The 17764-nt window shown below is 43.9% G+C and overlaps 2 protein-coding genes across 7 annotated transcripts in view; one reads left to right on the forward strand and one right to left on the reverse strand.

Annotated features, from left to right (window-relative positions):
* Nucleotides 1-17764, forward strand: part of C15H7orf50 (chromosome 15 C7orf50 homolog) — a 101472-nt gene that overhangs the window by 35578 nt on the left and 48130 nt on the right. Inside the window, exon 1 of one of the 4 annotated variants that reach the window (XM_065031524.1) lies at nucleotides 9753-9774. The exons of the other annotated variants lie outside the window; for them this stretch is intronic. The gene's annotated coding sequence lies outside the window, so the exon portion shown is untranslated. Of the gene's footprint in view, nucleotides 1-9752; nucleotides 9775-17764 lie in introns of those variants that run through there. 4 annotated transcript variants of the gene reach the window in all.
* The window catches only part of GPR146 (G protein-coupled receptor 146), a 33196-nt gene continuing 20734 nt past the window's right edge, over nucleotides 5303-17764 (reverse strand). Inside the window, exons 1-2 of one of the 3 annotated variants that reach the window (XM_005504530.3) lie at nucleotides 9430-9659; nucleotides 5303-7156 (exon numbers count right to left, since the gene is read on the reverse strand). In XM_005504530.3, the coding sequence (XP_005504587.1) occupies nucleotides 6107-7111 (1005 nt within the window). In that variant the 5' untranslated portion in view covers nucleotides 7112-7156; nucleotides 9430-9659 and the 3' untranslated portion in view covers nucleotides 5303-6106. Of the gene's footprint in view, nucleotides 7157-9369; nucleotides 9660-17764 lie in introns of those variants that run through there. The other 2 variants (XM_005504528.4, XM_005504527.3) reach the window with 2 other exon arrangements.

The following is a 17764-nucleotide window of genomic DNA, read 5'->3' on the forward strand; positions in this document are numbered from 1 at the left end:
GTGATTCATGCTCCCAGCAGCAGTTTGTTGTAGAAGTTGCGGTGAATTTTGTTTCTTCGTACAAACACTTGCAGCAATTGCAAGACAGGACCAGCGAGTACCAATCTGTGTTTAACAAGAAACTGGGACTGTAACTTAAATCCTTTAATTAGTTTTACTGATCTTACTGGTTCTGGGAACTGCAAGAGTATTCCACTAGTGACCACCAGATGGAGTTTCTAAAACAGCTTTGATGGCCTAATACTGGCATTAATTTCAAAATGATCTTTTAGCCATGAGTTAAGAAACACACAAGTGATGAGCAGAACGACTTCCCATCGATATCAATGAGATTTGTGATAAAAACACTTTAATTTAGGAGACTAATTCTGTGGTTTAGAAGGCTGACTTTATCCAGAGTTGAGCACTTTCTCTGCATTTTTACGGCAGAATTATTCCTACTGTTGGGCAATATATTGCAGATACAGTTCCTGCAACGTGTCTCTAACTAAATCTATTTATCTTTCTTTTTGTTTTCAGTCCTCTTTGTGGGTCTCTGACTTGGGTATTTCTGCTGCTGTTTATTTCTCTTTTCATGTATTTCATCATCTGGTACTATTAAACTAGAGAAAATGGATTCTCTTTCTGGTTGTAAATTTTGTTTTAAAGAACTTTTTGGGTAGGAAGTATTACTTTTGTTAATATATCTGTATATTCATAAATATTCTGATAAGTATCAGGTATTGTAAAAATCTTCTAGTGTCATGATTTGTAATAATACAGGAATTCCACCTGCTGTAGACTGAATGGTTTTGACTGTTCTTATGGATGTAAATATGTCAGTGCTTTAGAAGGCAGGAACATAAGGAAATCCCATGGACTTCCACGGTAAGAAAAGGACTTAATGGGAAGAAAGTGGAGTGACAAAGTAGATAATAAATCCTCTCCTGATGGGAAAAGAATGTATTCAGCAAAGGGTTTTGATAGGTCATGAAAAGCTAACGGAAATACAACAGAGGAAACGTTTCACACTTCCAATTCGTTGCCATGGCAGTCGGCGCAGCTGGTGTCGTGTATTGAGATAGTTAAGAACTACACAGGGTTTCGCTTACTAAGATGCTGCAATAATTAATCGGGGTGTATGTTTCACATTCATCAGTGCACTGAGCGTGTTCAGCTGCAGGAACCTCAGCGAAAGTCGGGACCTGGCAAAGCCTGAGCTCAGGGCAGCGCTAAGCCGGGCCTGCCGGGCTTTGCTGGGCCTGGCCTGTGCTGCTTTCATTTTAATAAGCACCGAGCAGTGCGGTTTTAGCTGTGTACTTATCTTATCCATCGCACAAAAACAATTCAACTGAATCAAGTTCTTCACTTTGCATTTCCTGGTAGAGGTGTCATTTTTCTTGGCAACCTTGGGGCCTATTTTCTTGTTACATGGTAGTTAAATGGATCTTTTCTGGAACTGCTCCAAAACGTGGTTGTTTTCAGTGAAATCTCTTTCTATCGATAGAGAAGAGCAGATTGTGGTGCTGCGTTGGCCTGGTTTGTACTGCTGTAAACCCTTGACTTGCTGGTACCCGCTCAAGTCTTGTATCTATGTAGACGTTCACCCGTTGCAAACCTGTAGGCTCGTTAACTCGCTGCTTAGGTCTGTTCTCATTTGAGGTCCTTCAAGTCCATGTTGTATAAAAGGAGGTGTACTAACCCAGATAAGAAACACACATTTTATATATAATGGTTGTATCTTCATGCTCTGAAGAACGAAGCATCAGAAATCCGCTGCTCTGTTTAGAGACACCAGCTCCCCAATTAGAGCAACAGAAAATAGTTGCATTGTATGGAAGCAATAAGGGCATCTTGTCAGACACAGGCTTTGACTAAACGGTGTAATATCACCACTTCCATTTTCACAGTTGCCGTTTGCGTTTATTTCTCACTGAGTCTTGACACTCAGTCTCTGGACTAAGTGCTTGTTGTTATTTTCTTTAAGGAATTGCACCAATACCATTTACAATAGGGTTTGCTTTTGTTTGCTGTCTCCCTATACTTCACTGATCATTTAAAGGGAACAAATTAATAACTTTGAAAGCATAGCCATGAAAAATATTTTCATATGCGTGAGGTAAACTAAGTGATCCATGGTGAGTGATCTGTTGCTTATATGCAGCGGTTACCACAATAAATGCGTTACGAGGTACGTTATGTTCTTAGAGCTGAATTTTCTTTGGGATGCTGAAGGTGTGTTGTTATATCACGTTGTTCTGGGAACGCAGAGCATTTCTGCAGGGCGCTGGTTCCCGAGATCTCCTCTGTGGCAGCACAAAGGGGGGGAAGTGACAGGGACACGCTGATGTGCGTTGGTCACATTGGGACTCTGTGCTGCGCTGGCGCTCGGGCCTGCCCGCTCCAGGACTCTTTACTCTGAAAAGAACTGGGGGAGGCTTGTGCCTTTTTGTTTCATTTCCAGCCAACTTGGCACTGCTGAAGGATGAGATTTTAATGATGTCAAAATTATGGCCTGGAAAATCCGATAACGTGTCTGATTTGCCATCCAAGTGGTGTGATTTGTTGTACTTTGATTCAGTGAAGCAACATGGGTCTAACCTTGTCTACACTAAGTTTGTATCAAGAAGGGAAAACAAATCACACATCTTAGTGCCCAGGTGCACGTCAACGCTTTTTATTGAGAATTTCTGATGAATCGACAGTTCCTTTGCGAAGCTTTGCAGAAAGTCCATTTCTATAGTATTTTGACATGATATCGAAGGCCATTTTAATAGAACCAGAAATTTTCTAGAGGTTGATCATTTTCATTGACTGAAATGATGGCTGAGACCACCTCAATTTGACTCTCAAATGAAAGCTTTTCAAACTGGGCCCCTTGCTAGGTCCGCCAACAAGGGCCTGCCTTGGCCTCGCTGTGTTACTCATCTCAGCAGAAAGGAACATTTTTGTGAGTTCATTAATTTGACTTAATTGGCAGTTCAGCAAGAGGACTATAAACCACAGAGCAACTCAAACATTACATTTAATTTGGTGAGAAAATAACACTGTTAATAACGACACTTAACTAGTGCTTGCTTTCTAGTATACAGTATATACATATAGAAACATCCAGTGCACCTTGCCGTTCAGAGGTTTACATTTAAACGGTACATTTTCAGAAATAATTTAATAAATTCTTTGCGGATTCTTTTTACATCAGCAGGCTGATTTTTATCTTGCATATATACATTATTAATATTTATTTAAATGTGAGCTAGATAAGCCCCTATTTACAGTCATCAGAAACCTGCAGGTATGTGAAATGGAGAGGCTGCATTCCTGAGAACTTCTTACATTAAAGATCTGTCCGTAAAAGTAATTCCATATTTATGATACCGTTTAGTTCCAGGAGTATTTTACTGCGCGTGTTCATCTACTGTTCTTCATATAAACGTTGCAAAGCTCTTTTTGGGATATTGCTTTTGAAGAGATACCACGGGAAGGTGCTGCAATTAAGTTCAGGAGTTCGTTAAGAGAACGGCATACTAACATGATAACATACTAAATGCGATGGCAATCGGTTTGTATGTTATCAAGGATACACGCACACGTACTTAGCTCCACTGCAATAAAGATTAGAGAAAAAATAAGTTGAGATAAGGGTAAATGACATAAAAACTTGTTATTTCACCATCTCTTAAATAGCAGCTTCCATTTCACTATGGAAATCTATTTGTAATGTCAAGTCATTGAATAAGATTTGGGTCATCTTAAAGGAGTCAGTCTGATGAAGTAAATATGAACGGTACCAAGTGCGCAAGACCAAGAATGGGTGGAAACGGGAGCAAAACGAAAATGAAATAGCGTAGAGAAGTGAAAAAGATGAGAGAAAAAGACAAATTATAAAAGGGCCGTGATCTGAAACCTGGAATTTAACATGGAGAGAAAGGAGCAGTACATGTGTGTCTGTTGGAGACAGACAGGACGGGGCAAGGCGAGGCAAAGGAGCCGCATGAAGTTCCAATTGCACTTGCTGCTGCCTGTGCCGCCGCGGCGTCCCGCAGGACCCGCTATGGAAGCCTCTGTTCTCACCGCGTGAGCCCGTTCCACCCTGCTGCAATTCTTCTTGCGTACTGGAACGATTTATTTAACAGATTTTTTATATGGGAGGCTTACTGTGGTGCATTAAGAAACCTAATTTTCCTCAGATGGGAAGAAAGAAGCCTTCCAACCCAAACTATTCTATCATTGTTTGGGAGTTGTAAGATTTCCTTTCTTTCTGCGTGGCAGTGAGTGCGAACGCTCAAGATGTGTAGAAATGAATAGAAAAGCCGTCAAGGTAAGGGGGAAAAACCCAACCAACCAACCCAATGGTTTATCAAAGCACATCAGTATAGAGGCACCAGAGTGTGTGGATCAGACGCAAGGATCAAGGCTTCATTCCTTCACATGGCTTTAATCAACAAGCTAAAATTATGAAGTAAATTGATGTAGTTGTGCTGGAAAGTTTTTGTGTGGAGATCACACCACAGAAATAGATTATTTACTGCATTGGGTTTAAGGTTTAAAAAGATTGAGAGTCTTTCCGGCAGGATGTTGATCACTTAGAGATGCTCGTGTATGAGGAAGCAAAGGTGGCCATGGGAACAAATGAATAATGTTGGAGAAGGGAAAAGATGTGAACACACTGTTCCTCGCCCGCGTCCCACTTAGAACTTGAGCAAGTCTGTACGCTGACAAATTCCAGCCCATTATCAGATGCGATTGTGCTAGAAGTGATTTCAGAAGTTCAAGCCTGGTTCTGCCCCATGTTTTTTCTATACCGGAGGCTTGAAAAGCCACATTTTTAAAATAAAGTGATGTGGAATTTGAGTTGTGACAGATGAAGCAACAAAAAGACTCCGCCGCACTGCAGTGGGAGAACCCCTTTAACTTCTGCCCCCTCTGTTGTTAATAAAGCAACATCAGCACAGAACAGGTAGTTCTGGGGCCAACCGTTTGTAGTTTGCTGTTGCGGGGAGCTGTTAATTTGCTTCCTGCAGCATGTTTGTGGTCTTTCTGTATTTCGTACACTCAGTAAAATCTGGCAATGTGGATTGGATTCCTTCGTCCCCACTGTGAGACACAGAAACTCCACCTTATGGTGTATTCCAGAATCACTCCCTTTCTGAGAGGTCAGCAAGGAGCTGATGCTGACTGGGATTTCTATACGTTACTCCCATTTTAAAATATGCTGTATGTAGTTAAGGATTTTGTGTGGTTTCCAAACCTCCACTGATGCCCTAGATTAAAGAGATTTCCATTTATTTGTTGCAAACATATCCCTGGAAAATACAAAATGTTAATAATAAACATATTTATTTGTAAGGTAATTACTCATTACATGAACATATGTGGACCATAACACTTAGCCAGACATTCTTTACTTGTTAAATTTTAACTGTGTAAACCACTGTGTCCTTCATTTTAATACGCAGAACAAACATCTCTCAGTTCCCTTAGTTAATAAATATTTCTGAATTCTTGAAATGTTTTAGGATGCAAACAGAGCACTGGAAAAATAAAACACATTGTTGTTAATTGTTATACCTAGAAAAAAAATCAGTTTGTAATAAATGTTAAAACTTAGGTTAGTTTGTGTGAGAAAATAATTTCTGAAAACGGTAAATTAGGCTTCTTTTAGAGGGGATTCAGTGATGGAGAAAGAAATTAAATAATTTATAATTAACATTTAACTATTTGGACATGAATAATTGGGTAATATGATCTTTAGTAAAGATCATCTAGATAGTCTTCATTGAAAAATCCTATTTACTTCATCAAGGACAGCCACGTTACTTCTTTTGTACAGAACGTCAGGTAAGAAATACCTTTTCTGTACAAGATACAAGGTGCTGTGTCTTCAGTCAAGGCTTCAGTCGACTGCCCGGTGAGCCCCCCAGGCAGCAGCGCCATGAAGCGTAAGCTTTGTAACCAGCTGAGCGCGCCGCACGCGTCAGATGTCCCAGGTATCACGCAGGCCAGAGTCTCACAAGATTGCAGCCAACAGTCAGCCGGTTTTCATTGGACTCCCTGGCTGGGCCTCTCGCGTTACCGACGCTGAGCCCAGCGCTGAGCGGCGGTACCAGAGCGCCGGGGTCCGCCCCTACGTCATGACCTGCTGCACCACCGTGCGCTCGTGGGAACAGCCGCGGCTCCCGCAGTGCATCTTTTTGAGCAGACGTCGTAACTTGTTGGGGAAGTTTTTGTTGATGTATCTGTAGAGCAGAGGCATCACAAAGCTGCTTGAGAAAGCCAAGAATTTCGACAAAATCTTGGTAAAATGTAATACCCGACTGTAATTTTCATCTGCGAGTCTTCCTTGTGTGTTAGTAAATGTGCTTACTAAGAGAATAACGTAATAGGGTGTCCATAAGGTGAACTGTGTACAGACTGTGGCAATCAAAAGCCTGTGCACCGACGGATCTAATCGTCCAGTGTCTTGATCCAGTGGCGTCGCCTCTTTGCGTATTCGCAAGATTAATATAAGTGCGTACAGTACAGCGATAGCGGGTACCACGTACCCGATAAACACCATAATGGCGTCTGCCGCTTCTTTGTTCTGCATCTTGGAACATTCAATTATTTTCGTGGATACGTGATTGCAGACGTAGAAGAGGAGAGATGAAAAGCTTGTCAGCATGGCACCGCCCCATATGAATCCACAAACGTGTTTGGTGTTGTACACGCTTGACATGTAAGTTCTAGGCAGGGCACGTTCAATGTAGTAGTCCAGGCTGAGTAAGGTAGTCGAGTACATGGTAACTAAAGACGAGACGTTGAATAAAATAAGTAAGGTGATATAAACTTCATTGTTAGAATTCCAGATGGCCCATTTTGTATTGGCAAGACCCAGAAGGTACATTGGTGCCAGAGCGTTGATGATGAGACCAGCGATGGCTATGTTGACAAAATAAACATCCGGCATAGTCATAGTAGCTTTGTTGTAGAGATTAACTAGGACCAGCAGGCCGTTGTAACACAGGCCGATCGGGAAACATATGATGAGGTAGAGTAGGGAGAAGATGGAAAGCACAAGGTGGAAGTCATGGCAGAGATGCTGGTCCTCACTGCTCTCGGTACTGTTGTTGAAGGTTTCACAGCTCCACATAGTTGATTGTAGCTTTTGAGTCTTCTCAGCTGGTTACCAGCTTTGCTGTAGAGAGAGAAACAGTGGTAGTGTTGGTGAAATATTGTATTGTAAGTGAAATGCAATGGAGTATGAAGAAAACATTTTAAAGACGTTATACACTTCGTGTAACTGATTAATTTAAGGTCAGCAGCTGAAACACCGTTTGGGTTTGTTAGTCTAGCAGAAAATCATCTGTGATTCAAAATAAAATGTTCTGAAGTTTTAATTTAAATGAAATTAGCGGCTAATGAGCTGATACAGGACACTCAACGCAAGTAAATCATAAACTGTGTATCTTAAAAGTAAGTACCAATGCAACACACATGAAGTTAAAAGTACCTTTTATATAGCTAATAATGCATAAGGGTAGCTGAAGAATGGGAGGATGTAAGCTGAAGCACAAATTTTAGCAATAAGATGGGAAGTAGAGTTGTCTTAAATAAGATTGATTTTGAAAAGCCCGTTTCTTAGGAGGCGCATCCAAGGCCGCATGGTGGACGTGTGCTGACCACCAGCAAACGGAGGAAACTGGGAAAGCAGGTGAAGCTTTGTTGGGTTTTCTGGTGTCTATGTTTTGTTTTGTAACAGGCCAGTTTGTATTCAGACTTCCAACCTATAACCATTTAGCTCTGGAAGAACAATGGACCTCTGTAGTCCAGGGAACCCAATATCAGGGCAGCCTGACTTTGCAAAAGGCAAGAATTAGCTATCGTTTCCTCTCAAAATAGCTTGAATTCTTTAAGTGTGCTGGTATCAGTAGTCATTGTCCAGCTATCTTTGCTTTATCGTCAGTAAAGGGAGAACATTTCAACTGCACTCAGTGAACTTCAAAGCAATCGTGAAGTGTCTCTTTCCAAAATGCAGAAATAAGAAATAACCCCTAAAGTACAAGTGAAACCATCCACAGCCTTAAAGCCCCGATCATCGTTCCCTCCAGCCCACCGGTGGGACGGCGCAGAATCACACAGCGGCTGATTTCCCATGTCGCCTGTACCCCAATACTGTCGGATACCCAGCGCTGCTTCACGTGCTCCCCTTTTGGCACGTATAGGAAAGTGTAAGCACGTGTACCTGCGTTCTTTCCAGAGAGCAAGATTTAATCCAATCCACAATAAACATTGTGCAATTAAAAGGAATATTACTAGACACCGTGCTATACTCCATATGTCTAAATTATACAGTATGGGTTTTGTAAACACACGAAGATACGTGGTTGCATCTCCCCGGTGCTCGTAATCCTTTGACACTTCAGCCACAGGGCAGGATTTGTTCCAGAATCATGTCAACTTCCATTTTTTACTTCCCATTGCAGTTATTTGTGTGCATTTTTTTCTGAATACCGTTGCCTGTGCCAGATATGGGGCTAAAAATACAGTCATTCTAGCTGGGCAAACATTTTCATTCTGCTGTCTCACGCTGATTTGCTCAGATCCGCGACCGCTGGGGCAGCAGCACAAGATGCGCTGCTCTTGTTTGCAAAGCTTTCATCACCTTTGTGGAAAAGAACTTCTGGTTTTCTTCAGCTGTAGCATTGCATCTGAGTAGAAAGTATGGTATCTTTACATTGTCTTTCAATCCTCATGCTATTTTTGAGCACTGAAAACAATGCATCTTCCGGCAGCATCTGTGAAGTTTCTAAGTGAGTTGGTTTTAGTTTGTTTTTGGTGAAACACAAGCTGTTTTGCCCAGGTGAAGGCAACCAAAAGGCCATCTCATTGAGCTGCTCTGACCTATTCAACCGAAGCAGCAGACTGGAAAGGGATGGATGCTGCAGGTAAACGCATCGCAGGGAGCGCAGGGGTGACTAAGCACAGGATACGATCAGCTCATTCCATTCTACAGGGTTATCCTTAAGCAGGTAGCTCTGATTACTCCAGACTGAATTACATCAGCCACAGAATCCCTGCCTGTATATTGTCTCACAAGATCAACAGTCTTTGCCAGCACATTTTGTATTTTAGAGAGCAGGGGGGTGTCTGGTTTCATAAGTTTTAAGTAATTACTCCTTTTATCTTTATGTCCCCTAAGCTAAGTAAGACGATTCTCTTTTAGTGATAGGAATGCTAGGCAATTCATTATGTTAAACAGCAATCAAAACATACCTCCAAAATGAGGAAAAAAAAAAAAATACAAAATAAAACCCGTTTCTGAAGAAATTCTGGCGGTGATTTCTAAACTACCAGACGAAGTAATTTTGCCGCAACTGCAGAAATCGCCACTTTCTAATTGTCACTTACCCGGGAAGGCACAGAACCTGTTTGCTGTGCTGGGGGCCCAGCTCAGCATTTCCTACCGACCCGTGTCCTTTCTCATGTTCAAGGCAGTTTGTTCTTCACAGCCCGTGTGCGGGTCCGTCCCCAGGACGCTTCGGGAGCAGCAGCGTTCCTGCATCCATCTCCACCGGCTCCTTCTCCCGCCAGCCGCCGCTCGCAGCCCCAGGTTGCATAAGTGAACTCGGCAGCGCTCTTGTTTACCGTGCGCTGACTCAGCCTCCCCTCTCCCCCAGCTCCCGGCCGCTCTCACACTTCTTCAAAATCAAATTCGGACGTTCCAAGGCAGCGTGTCCGGCCCCCGCTCGCCGAGCAGCCCCTCACCTCCCGCCCCGTTTTCAGCGCCCCCCGCGCAGGCGGATCCGCGCCCGGGTGAGCAGCAGCGAGCGGGCGGGAGGCGGCCGGTTGCAGCGCCCGGTTCCCCTCGCAAACATGGTGCTGGCGGCTCCCGAGCGCCCGGCCGCCCGCCCTGCCTGCCCTGCACTTGTTTGTCCTCCCGGAGTTACTCCCAAGTTTCTGCCGGGCCTGGCAGGCCCCTCCCTTCCCCTGTTTACAGCCAGTTTCTGGGGAGGCTGCGGAGCCAGCCCGGCTCAGCCTCTGCCTTTCGGATTTACTGCTTAGAACAGGGGCGTCCAACTCCTCGCCACCGGGGGCCGCGTCACCCTCGCGGTTGCCTTCAAAGAATGGGATTTTAGGGCTGTGTAAATGAAATGAGCAGGCGGGCTTGTTATGGGATTGTCATCTGTGCTGGGGTTCCCCGGGGACACCGTTCCGTTCCGTTCCCTGCAAGTGCAATCAGCAGCTCTCCTGCAGGAGCCTGGGGTTTATTTTTAACCGGGGATGGGAATGCGTAGCTTTGAGGTTTTGTTTTTACAGACCGTGCATCTGAAACGATTGGGATTTAAAACCTTGCCGTACTGCGGAGCGCGCAGGTGCCTGTCCTGCTTGCGAAGGCCGGCTGGCTCGTCGTACAAGTGAGGGAGAATTTCGGAGCATTGGCTTTGAATTTGGAGATCGTTTTGGTGTTACAAAAAGGCGTTAACAATGCAAACCTCACTTCCTGATGGTGTTACGGATTCCGTTCGCTTTGCTTTATTCAAAAGTTGATGATTGTTCTCAAGAACGTTTGTTGCTCACAATTGATGGCTGTGAGCGCGGATGTGCTCAACACCTTTAAAAGGGGCCGTTTATTGAAAGAGATTTTGAACTATTGATTGATAATTTATTCCATACTGAATTTTGCACCGTGGCTGTTCTGTTGTGTGTATGGAAACCCCTCAGACTAATGGACTGAAGTTATTACCTTCTAAGTATGTTTTTAACTGTTATTATAAACCAAATCTGAGAGCTGCCCTACTAGTTTGAAATAATTTGTTGTATATTTAGAGATTCTAAGGCTTTATCCCATAGCAAATAAATCCCATAGCGAATAAACCCATAGCAAATAAATCCCTTAATTAAAAAATTAAGCAGGTGTTTATGGAGTAAATACCAGAGAAGCACTGAAGATGGTTGCTCAGTTCATGTGGAGTTATTCTGACTGCAGTTTGACTTTGGTTTTTAAGGCAAGGTCTGTGCGTCTTGGTTTGTGTTTAACAACTCATTATGAATATTGGAAAACCGCTGCAACTCCCAAATGGCAGCAAATGCCTGCGTTCCTATCTGACGCATATTCCACAGACAGAATTGCGTAAGCGCTATGGATACCTCCCCTCCAAACTGTAGAAGGACCTTAGTCCTCATGCGTTCAGTGGGGAAGCAGCAGAGTAGGAAAGGCGTTGGCGTACAAATACTTGTAGAGTCGGGACATTTGGCTGAATGCCGATTTCTTTACCTCTCATACAAGTTGAAGGTGGCTTTAGCGAAATAAAAACTTGCGTGAGTACTTCAAGACTTCTTTAAAAGGTTAAGAGTGCTTAGCGGCAAAGATTATTTTAGAAAAGATGCATAAAATTGAATGAATAAGGAAAAACGAAGTGCTGCTTGGTTGCATTACAGGGTCCCTAGCTGCAGTCAGGTTTATTCAGACGTTGTCACTCGTAAGGCAGCACTAAGGTGCAGGGCAGGTTGGTTTACAGTCCCAACCGTGACCACTCTTCGCTCTTTTTACTCTATTTAACTTAAAACTCCCGCCAGCCGCAGCGCTGCCTTTTGCTCTGCACATTGCTTTGTTTCAACAAGAAATGATTTGTCTGCTTGCTCTGTTATCACCTATATGTGAAATAGCACTCATCTAGATTATCTAACCTCTAAACGTGTGTTTTCCGAAGTTGTGATACCTCTCTAAACCATACATAGCTTTTTCTAGCTACACCATTTTCTAGCTGCTTCTTGAATGAACTTGCATATTTACTGCTGACATCTTATTCCATTTATGTCTGAAGAAAATACTTTAATTTTACAGTCTAGCAGGGCTGGTATAACATTAATGCTGATCTAGAGGTGGCTACTATTACACTGTAAGATTTGGAGTCGGAATTTTCATTTACCAGAGTCCTGAAATTAATTAAAGAGGCATCTTACTGGTGTGAGCAGGTTCTGATTTGTCCATCTCCTGCTTGTCGTGTTCCCCTCCCCACTGCACTTTATCAGCGACAGGGCTTTTTATTCCTTATTCATCAAAATTTTCTACTAATGATCTTGATTTCTCGGAAGGCTCCTCATTGCATCTATATGTACGGCAAGACCCTTCCGTCAAGCTTTGAAAGCCAGTAATGACCTTTAGTACGGTATGTTCTAGAATGCTGGCGATAGGTTTAAAGATGTGATGATTTTAGGTGAGTCTTGGCCGCACGTTCACAGGGTGTGGGTGGGATCCTCCCTTAGATGTTCTTAATGGGTGTCATGTTTTCCAGCCCAGTATGAGGCTGGGCAAGTGTGTCCAAAACCCCCAAAGCCACTTGAGGAGCAGTGATGTGCAGAGGGGTCTGGGGTGTCTATAAATCAGGGCTCTCCATTACAACAGCGTCTCTGAAGTTACACCTCGTGTGTAGCCACTTGTTACCCACGCCGTCCTATCCATGGTGTTCTGGGAAGCCATCCTTAGGGTTTGCGCAAGCTCCTGGGACTATAGCCACATAAATGACACTAAAATAAATACCAGTGCTTACTAATTGCAGTGTATCCATTTGCACACTGTACAGCAATTGCTGTGGTGGGTTTTTTTCCTTAACAGATTTGTTTTAAGGTTCTTTAGTATCCTTGATAGGTACATACATCTTTTGTTTTAAATCTTGCACACCACAGGAAGAAAACACAACTTCCATAGCAGATTATGTTACTGCAGGAGCTGTATAAAGCCTTGATATATTGAATAAATTAATAATCTGCTTCCTTCTGTGCTAATGAGTGGAAGCCTGAGGAGTAATTAGTTTGTCGCAGAGCCAGTTTCTCGGTGATGATTGATCAAGGGTTGTTTTTACGCAGCCCACACAGACGCAGGGCGCGTACCAGCACTAAACCAGCTTGCAGGGAGGTCACTGGAGCCCGCTGGCCTCTCCTCACTCCAGTGAGCCTTATGTGTCCTAGCTGCTCTGGAAAATACGCAGGATCTTCTGCTAAGCTCCTATCTAATGCTTAGATCCTGCGCACCCAAGTTCAAGTGAATCGTTTTGACGTACAGGTCCCAAACACAGACGTTCGCATGAATCACTTTGTCCAGACACTTGATTAAACGTTTTTCATCGGTTCAGATGATCCAACCTGTGTTGAAATCCGTGGGGTGTTGCTTTGACTTAAATGATGGCGCCAATCAAACACGTGAAGGATGTGATGCTGGCACGAGAAACGGTGCTGCCTTCTGATGGTGGTTTAGCATTGATATAAAAGGGACATAAAGTGGAGCTGACAGAGCCCTGAAGGGAAGTAGATCGTAGATCTGCTGTTGAGTACAGCAGAAAAGAGATTTGCAAATCTCGTGGTGATTAACATGGTTAAAAACGCTTGTGGAGGCCAAAAAGGACAGCAGTCATTTGCTTGGTCAACTTAGGAAATCTTTGCTGCTCTGAAGTTTGCCTTTGGCTTACCTTATTTTAGAATATAAATGAAAATGCAGCTTAATTGTGATTAATTAGTTAATTAGTTACTGCTGTGTCTTTCAGCTGCTTTGCAGCATGGCTTGCTCTGTGTTGTTATGAATACAAGATTCGTAAGTATCTCACTTTCATTGAGGACTTTTGCTTTATTAAAGACTAATTAGCTTAATGTTTGATCTGTTCTTTTGCTGTACTGTTATACTCTAGATTTAATGTACAGATCGAGATCTCATATATTCAGAGCGATTAATAAAAAACTGAAAAGCACGTACACAGTACGTAAAGAAACAGTAAATGAGAAATCCAGCCTCCTGTGCAAGAGCATTAAATGGATATGGATACGAAAAAGCCTATTGTGACTTCCTTTTGCACAAGCTGATAAAAGTAGGAGCGTGACGAATTTAAACAATGACCATTTTCCTAATGAACTGTTATCTAAGTACTGAACGCTGATTCCTAACGATGCCACTATTCATTTTCACCGATCCGGGGCTTAATATGCGTTAACGTAAATTGTATCTATGCTCTTCAAAACCCCCGGAGCAGTCTCCAAGGTGAGCTCAGCACAAACCCCAGCACTCCCATTTCCTAGCAGGAGTAAACAGCGGGAGAGCTCCCAGCGAGGCGGCCGTGCCCGTGTCACCCGCGCGTCCCCGTCACCCCCTGCACGTACGGACGCTTAATCCTTTAAGCTCCAGCCGCGGGTTTGTGCTGCAAAACCAGGGGCCTGATGCTGCCTCTGCGTGTTCGTCATCGGGAAAGGGGGTTTTGGGGTCTTTTTTGGACAAACAAAGGGCATTGTTGTGGTTCGAGAACAGTTCGGCCTTTGGTAGTTAACAAGAGACAAATAGCGGCTGCGTCGAACCAGGAGAGCTTGTTTGGTACGAGAAGAGGCTTTTAACCACAGTAGCAGCTATTCTGCAAAGCTTCGCGTGTTAACAGAGTAATAACCGAGGGCAAAATAAGCCAAACTACCAAAATATTATGTTAGTAAAATTTGATTTTCATTAGAGCTGCTCATCATCCCGTGTTTGTTGGGACCCGTACCCTGCCACCCTGGGAGAACAACGCTCCTTGGCAAACGCCTGCGACAGGCACTTGGCCTCGGAGAGTTTAGACAGTAACCAACGTTAGACCCGAAAAGCAGCCGATGTCTGCTTTAAAAATACTGCCCCGCAAACCTCAGGATTATTTTAAGCATTCAAAAATAACCTTTTAATTCAAAGAACAAACCAAGTGAGAAAAATGCTACTGCTGCGTAATCTCACTTTGATGAGACGGTAGATGAATGTAAATTCTTTCCATTTGAATAAAAAGCATGTAATATCATGATTCTGTCTGCTTAGCTTGGTTACAAATAGTCTTTTAAATCACTTGCCTTTTAAAACTGTAATGAAGAATTAATTTATGTGTTTGCCTTCCTCCCCAAAGCACCGAAGTGTAATATGTGCTTTGATTTATCAAACAGAAAGGGAGTTGACGCCTCAAATGAATGAAGAATTTGTCATTCACGTTAGGTGTGTATGTAGCCTGTGTGTTTTCTTTAGTGTACGTAATACACGTGTATTTTCTTATTTTATATCATTATTTTTGTTGTTAAAGTACCTTATAAGCTAAAAGTTCACCGTAGGACTCTAAGACAGACTCTACCTGAGAACTTTCTGGTTGTCAGTATTTACGATCTACGTATTTGTTCAGCTATTTTGGTGGATCCCGCTGTGGGTGGCTGTGCCGCTGCCCACGGGCCGGGGCGACACGGGCGTCCGACTGCGGCAGCTCTGGTCCCAAAAGGGACCACCAAGACTCGCCCATCTACGGGCGTTGTGGTGAACTCGGGCTGCTGAGACAGGTGCACCAACAGTATTTTCCTTGTGACCAATCGCTGCAGCACTTGGGAAAAACCTCCGCAGGGGGTGGAAACCTCCATAGGGTGGAAACCTCCATAGGGTGTCGGTGGCAAAGGGGCTGGGAGGGGAGCAGGAGTGTCTGGAGAGCAGTGTAGGGGAAAGGGACCTGGGGGTCCTGGGGACAGCAGGGTGACCATGAGCCAGCACTGGGCCCTTGTGGCCAGGAAGCCAATGGTACCTGGGGTGGATTAGAAGGGGGTGGTTAGTAGATTGAGAGAGGTTCTCCTGCCCCTCTGCTCTGCCCTGGTGAGACCACATCTGGAATACTGTGTCCAGTTCTGGGCCACTCAGTTCAAGGACAGGGAACTGCTGGAGAGGGTCCAGCGTAGGGCAACCAAGATGCTGAAGGGAGTGGAGCATCTCCCTTATGAAGAAAGGCTGAGGGAGCTGGGGCTCTTTAGTTTGGAGAAGAGGAGACTAAGGGGGGACCTTATTAATGCTTATAAATATATAAAGGGTGAGTGCCATGAGGATGGAGCCAGGCTCTTCTCGGTGGCAAACAACGATAGGACAAGGGGTAATGGGATCAAGCTGGAACACAAGAGGTTCCGCTTAAATTTGAGAAGAAACATCTTCTCAGTGAGGGTGGCAGAGCCTGGCCCAGGCTGCCCAGGGGGTTGTGGAGTCTCCTTCTGTGCAGACATTCCAACCCGCCTGGACACCTTCCTGTGTAACCTCATCTGGGTGTTCCTGCTCCATGGGGGGATTGCACTGGATGAGCTTTTGAGGTCCCTTCCAATCCCAAACATACTGTGATACTGTGATACTGTGACCCATCGCAGCTCCCGCTGCCACCGACGTGACCGAGAGCCTCATGTGGCTTTAGCAAAAGTCCCTCAGGTCTGCAAACCCAGCTACTGCAGGGAGCTTTTCCTGCGCTATTCAGAGCTTGTGATTCTCTTCAGTAGCGCGCCTTTTACTTATTTAATTTGAACACAGCACGATTCTGTTTCAAAAACATGGTTCTGTGCTAAAACAGGACAAAACGCGATCAGTGCATACAAATGTCATTTCTAATGCGTAATAATGTCTTTTCTAGTCAGTAGGCTTTTTAACTTGAGCTCTTTTACATTTGACCTCTAATTTGAATGGCCAAACTGCTGAAATTCACCGTTAGGTCATTGCTTGTGCAGATGTATGAGGGACTTACCCTGGTGCATCTTTTTTCCCTGCATACTTTGGATAATTTCATTAGCTGTTGTTTGAAAATGTCATTAGACATTAAATCAGTTTATTCAGCTATTGTGGGCTAATCCAAACATACAGAATATAACACGCGGGTCCTGACCTTCTCCTGTTACCCTCAGCGTCCCCCGCAGGGCTTGTGTCCCTGTGCGCTGGGCTCTTGGTGTCCCCGTGGTCCATTTGCTCCAGTTTAGTGAAAGATTTATTGTACAAAGAAGTATCAGGCCAGTCTTATGCAATAAAGACCTTTCTGTAAGTCTGTTATGTGGAGACTTAGGTTTTCAAATGCTTTGTATCTGGCCATGGGGATCAAACTTCAGGTGGATACACCAGGGGAGGAATCTTTTCTAGGCCAACGCGAGGTTTTGGGATAACGGACTTTTAATTAACAAAAAGGATGGGTGTCCATAGAGCTGCATCCATGGAATGGGTTTATGGTTTGCCATCAGTGGACAATTTAAACCAGAAGCTCGTCTTTCTATAGCTGGATCTTACACACTATATCCCTTCTGTCTTTATACACACACTCTAAGATTAGTGTGGTTGAATATATTGAAAGTAATAGAAAACAGACACAGAAAAATTGTTGCATGTTTAAAAAAGAATAAATCCTAAAATGAAAGAGGAAGTGCATCATTTATTATAACACCATGTAGACTAATGGAAAACACACTGCAGGCTGGAAATTTGTTAAAGAGCTTGAACTCAAAAAGTTTCCATTCCCAAAAATGCCTTCGGGCCCCCGGCTGTGAGCTTGTGGCTAAAGAGGCTCTACGGTAAACTGACGTGAAAAATAACTGCTCCATAAACATTCAGCTCCTGTTTCACAACAGCTCGAAACAAGTTTTTAAAAGTGTTACCTATTGATCCTGACTGTACTTTATCACAGTAAAAGGGCGGCAGTGCATTTATGGCTAGAATATTGCATTGGGAATTAAGCACTAGGGAGGTGGGCACTGGGCACAAACATGTTACGTTCTTTGTTCACGGGAAAACATGAAAAAGATCAAGTGACTTGATCAGCACTTGGTATTGGCAGAGCTGGTATTAACGTGAAGTAATTCCTGGCTTGAGTCCTGTGCTCATTAAGAACCGGGGTGAGCACCGGCCCTGCTCCCGCTCCCCAGCACTGGGGGCAGCTCCAGCCCTTGCGCTCCAGCACGTTCCTCAGGCACCTCAGCGTGTGGTATTTGTGCCATCGGCGCTCAGGTGAACGATATCGGCCGCTTCGAGAAG

Source organism: Columba livia, chromosome 15 (assembly GCF_036013475.1).
Source record: "Columba livia isolate bColLiv1 breed racing homer chromosome 15, bColLiv1.pat.W.v2, whole genome shotgun sequence".
Lineage (NCBI taxonomy): Eukaryota > Metazoa > Chordata > Aves > Columbiformes > Columbidae > Columba > Columba livia.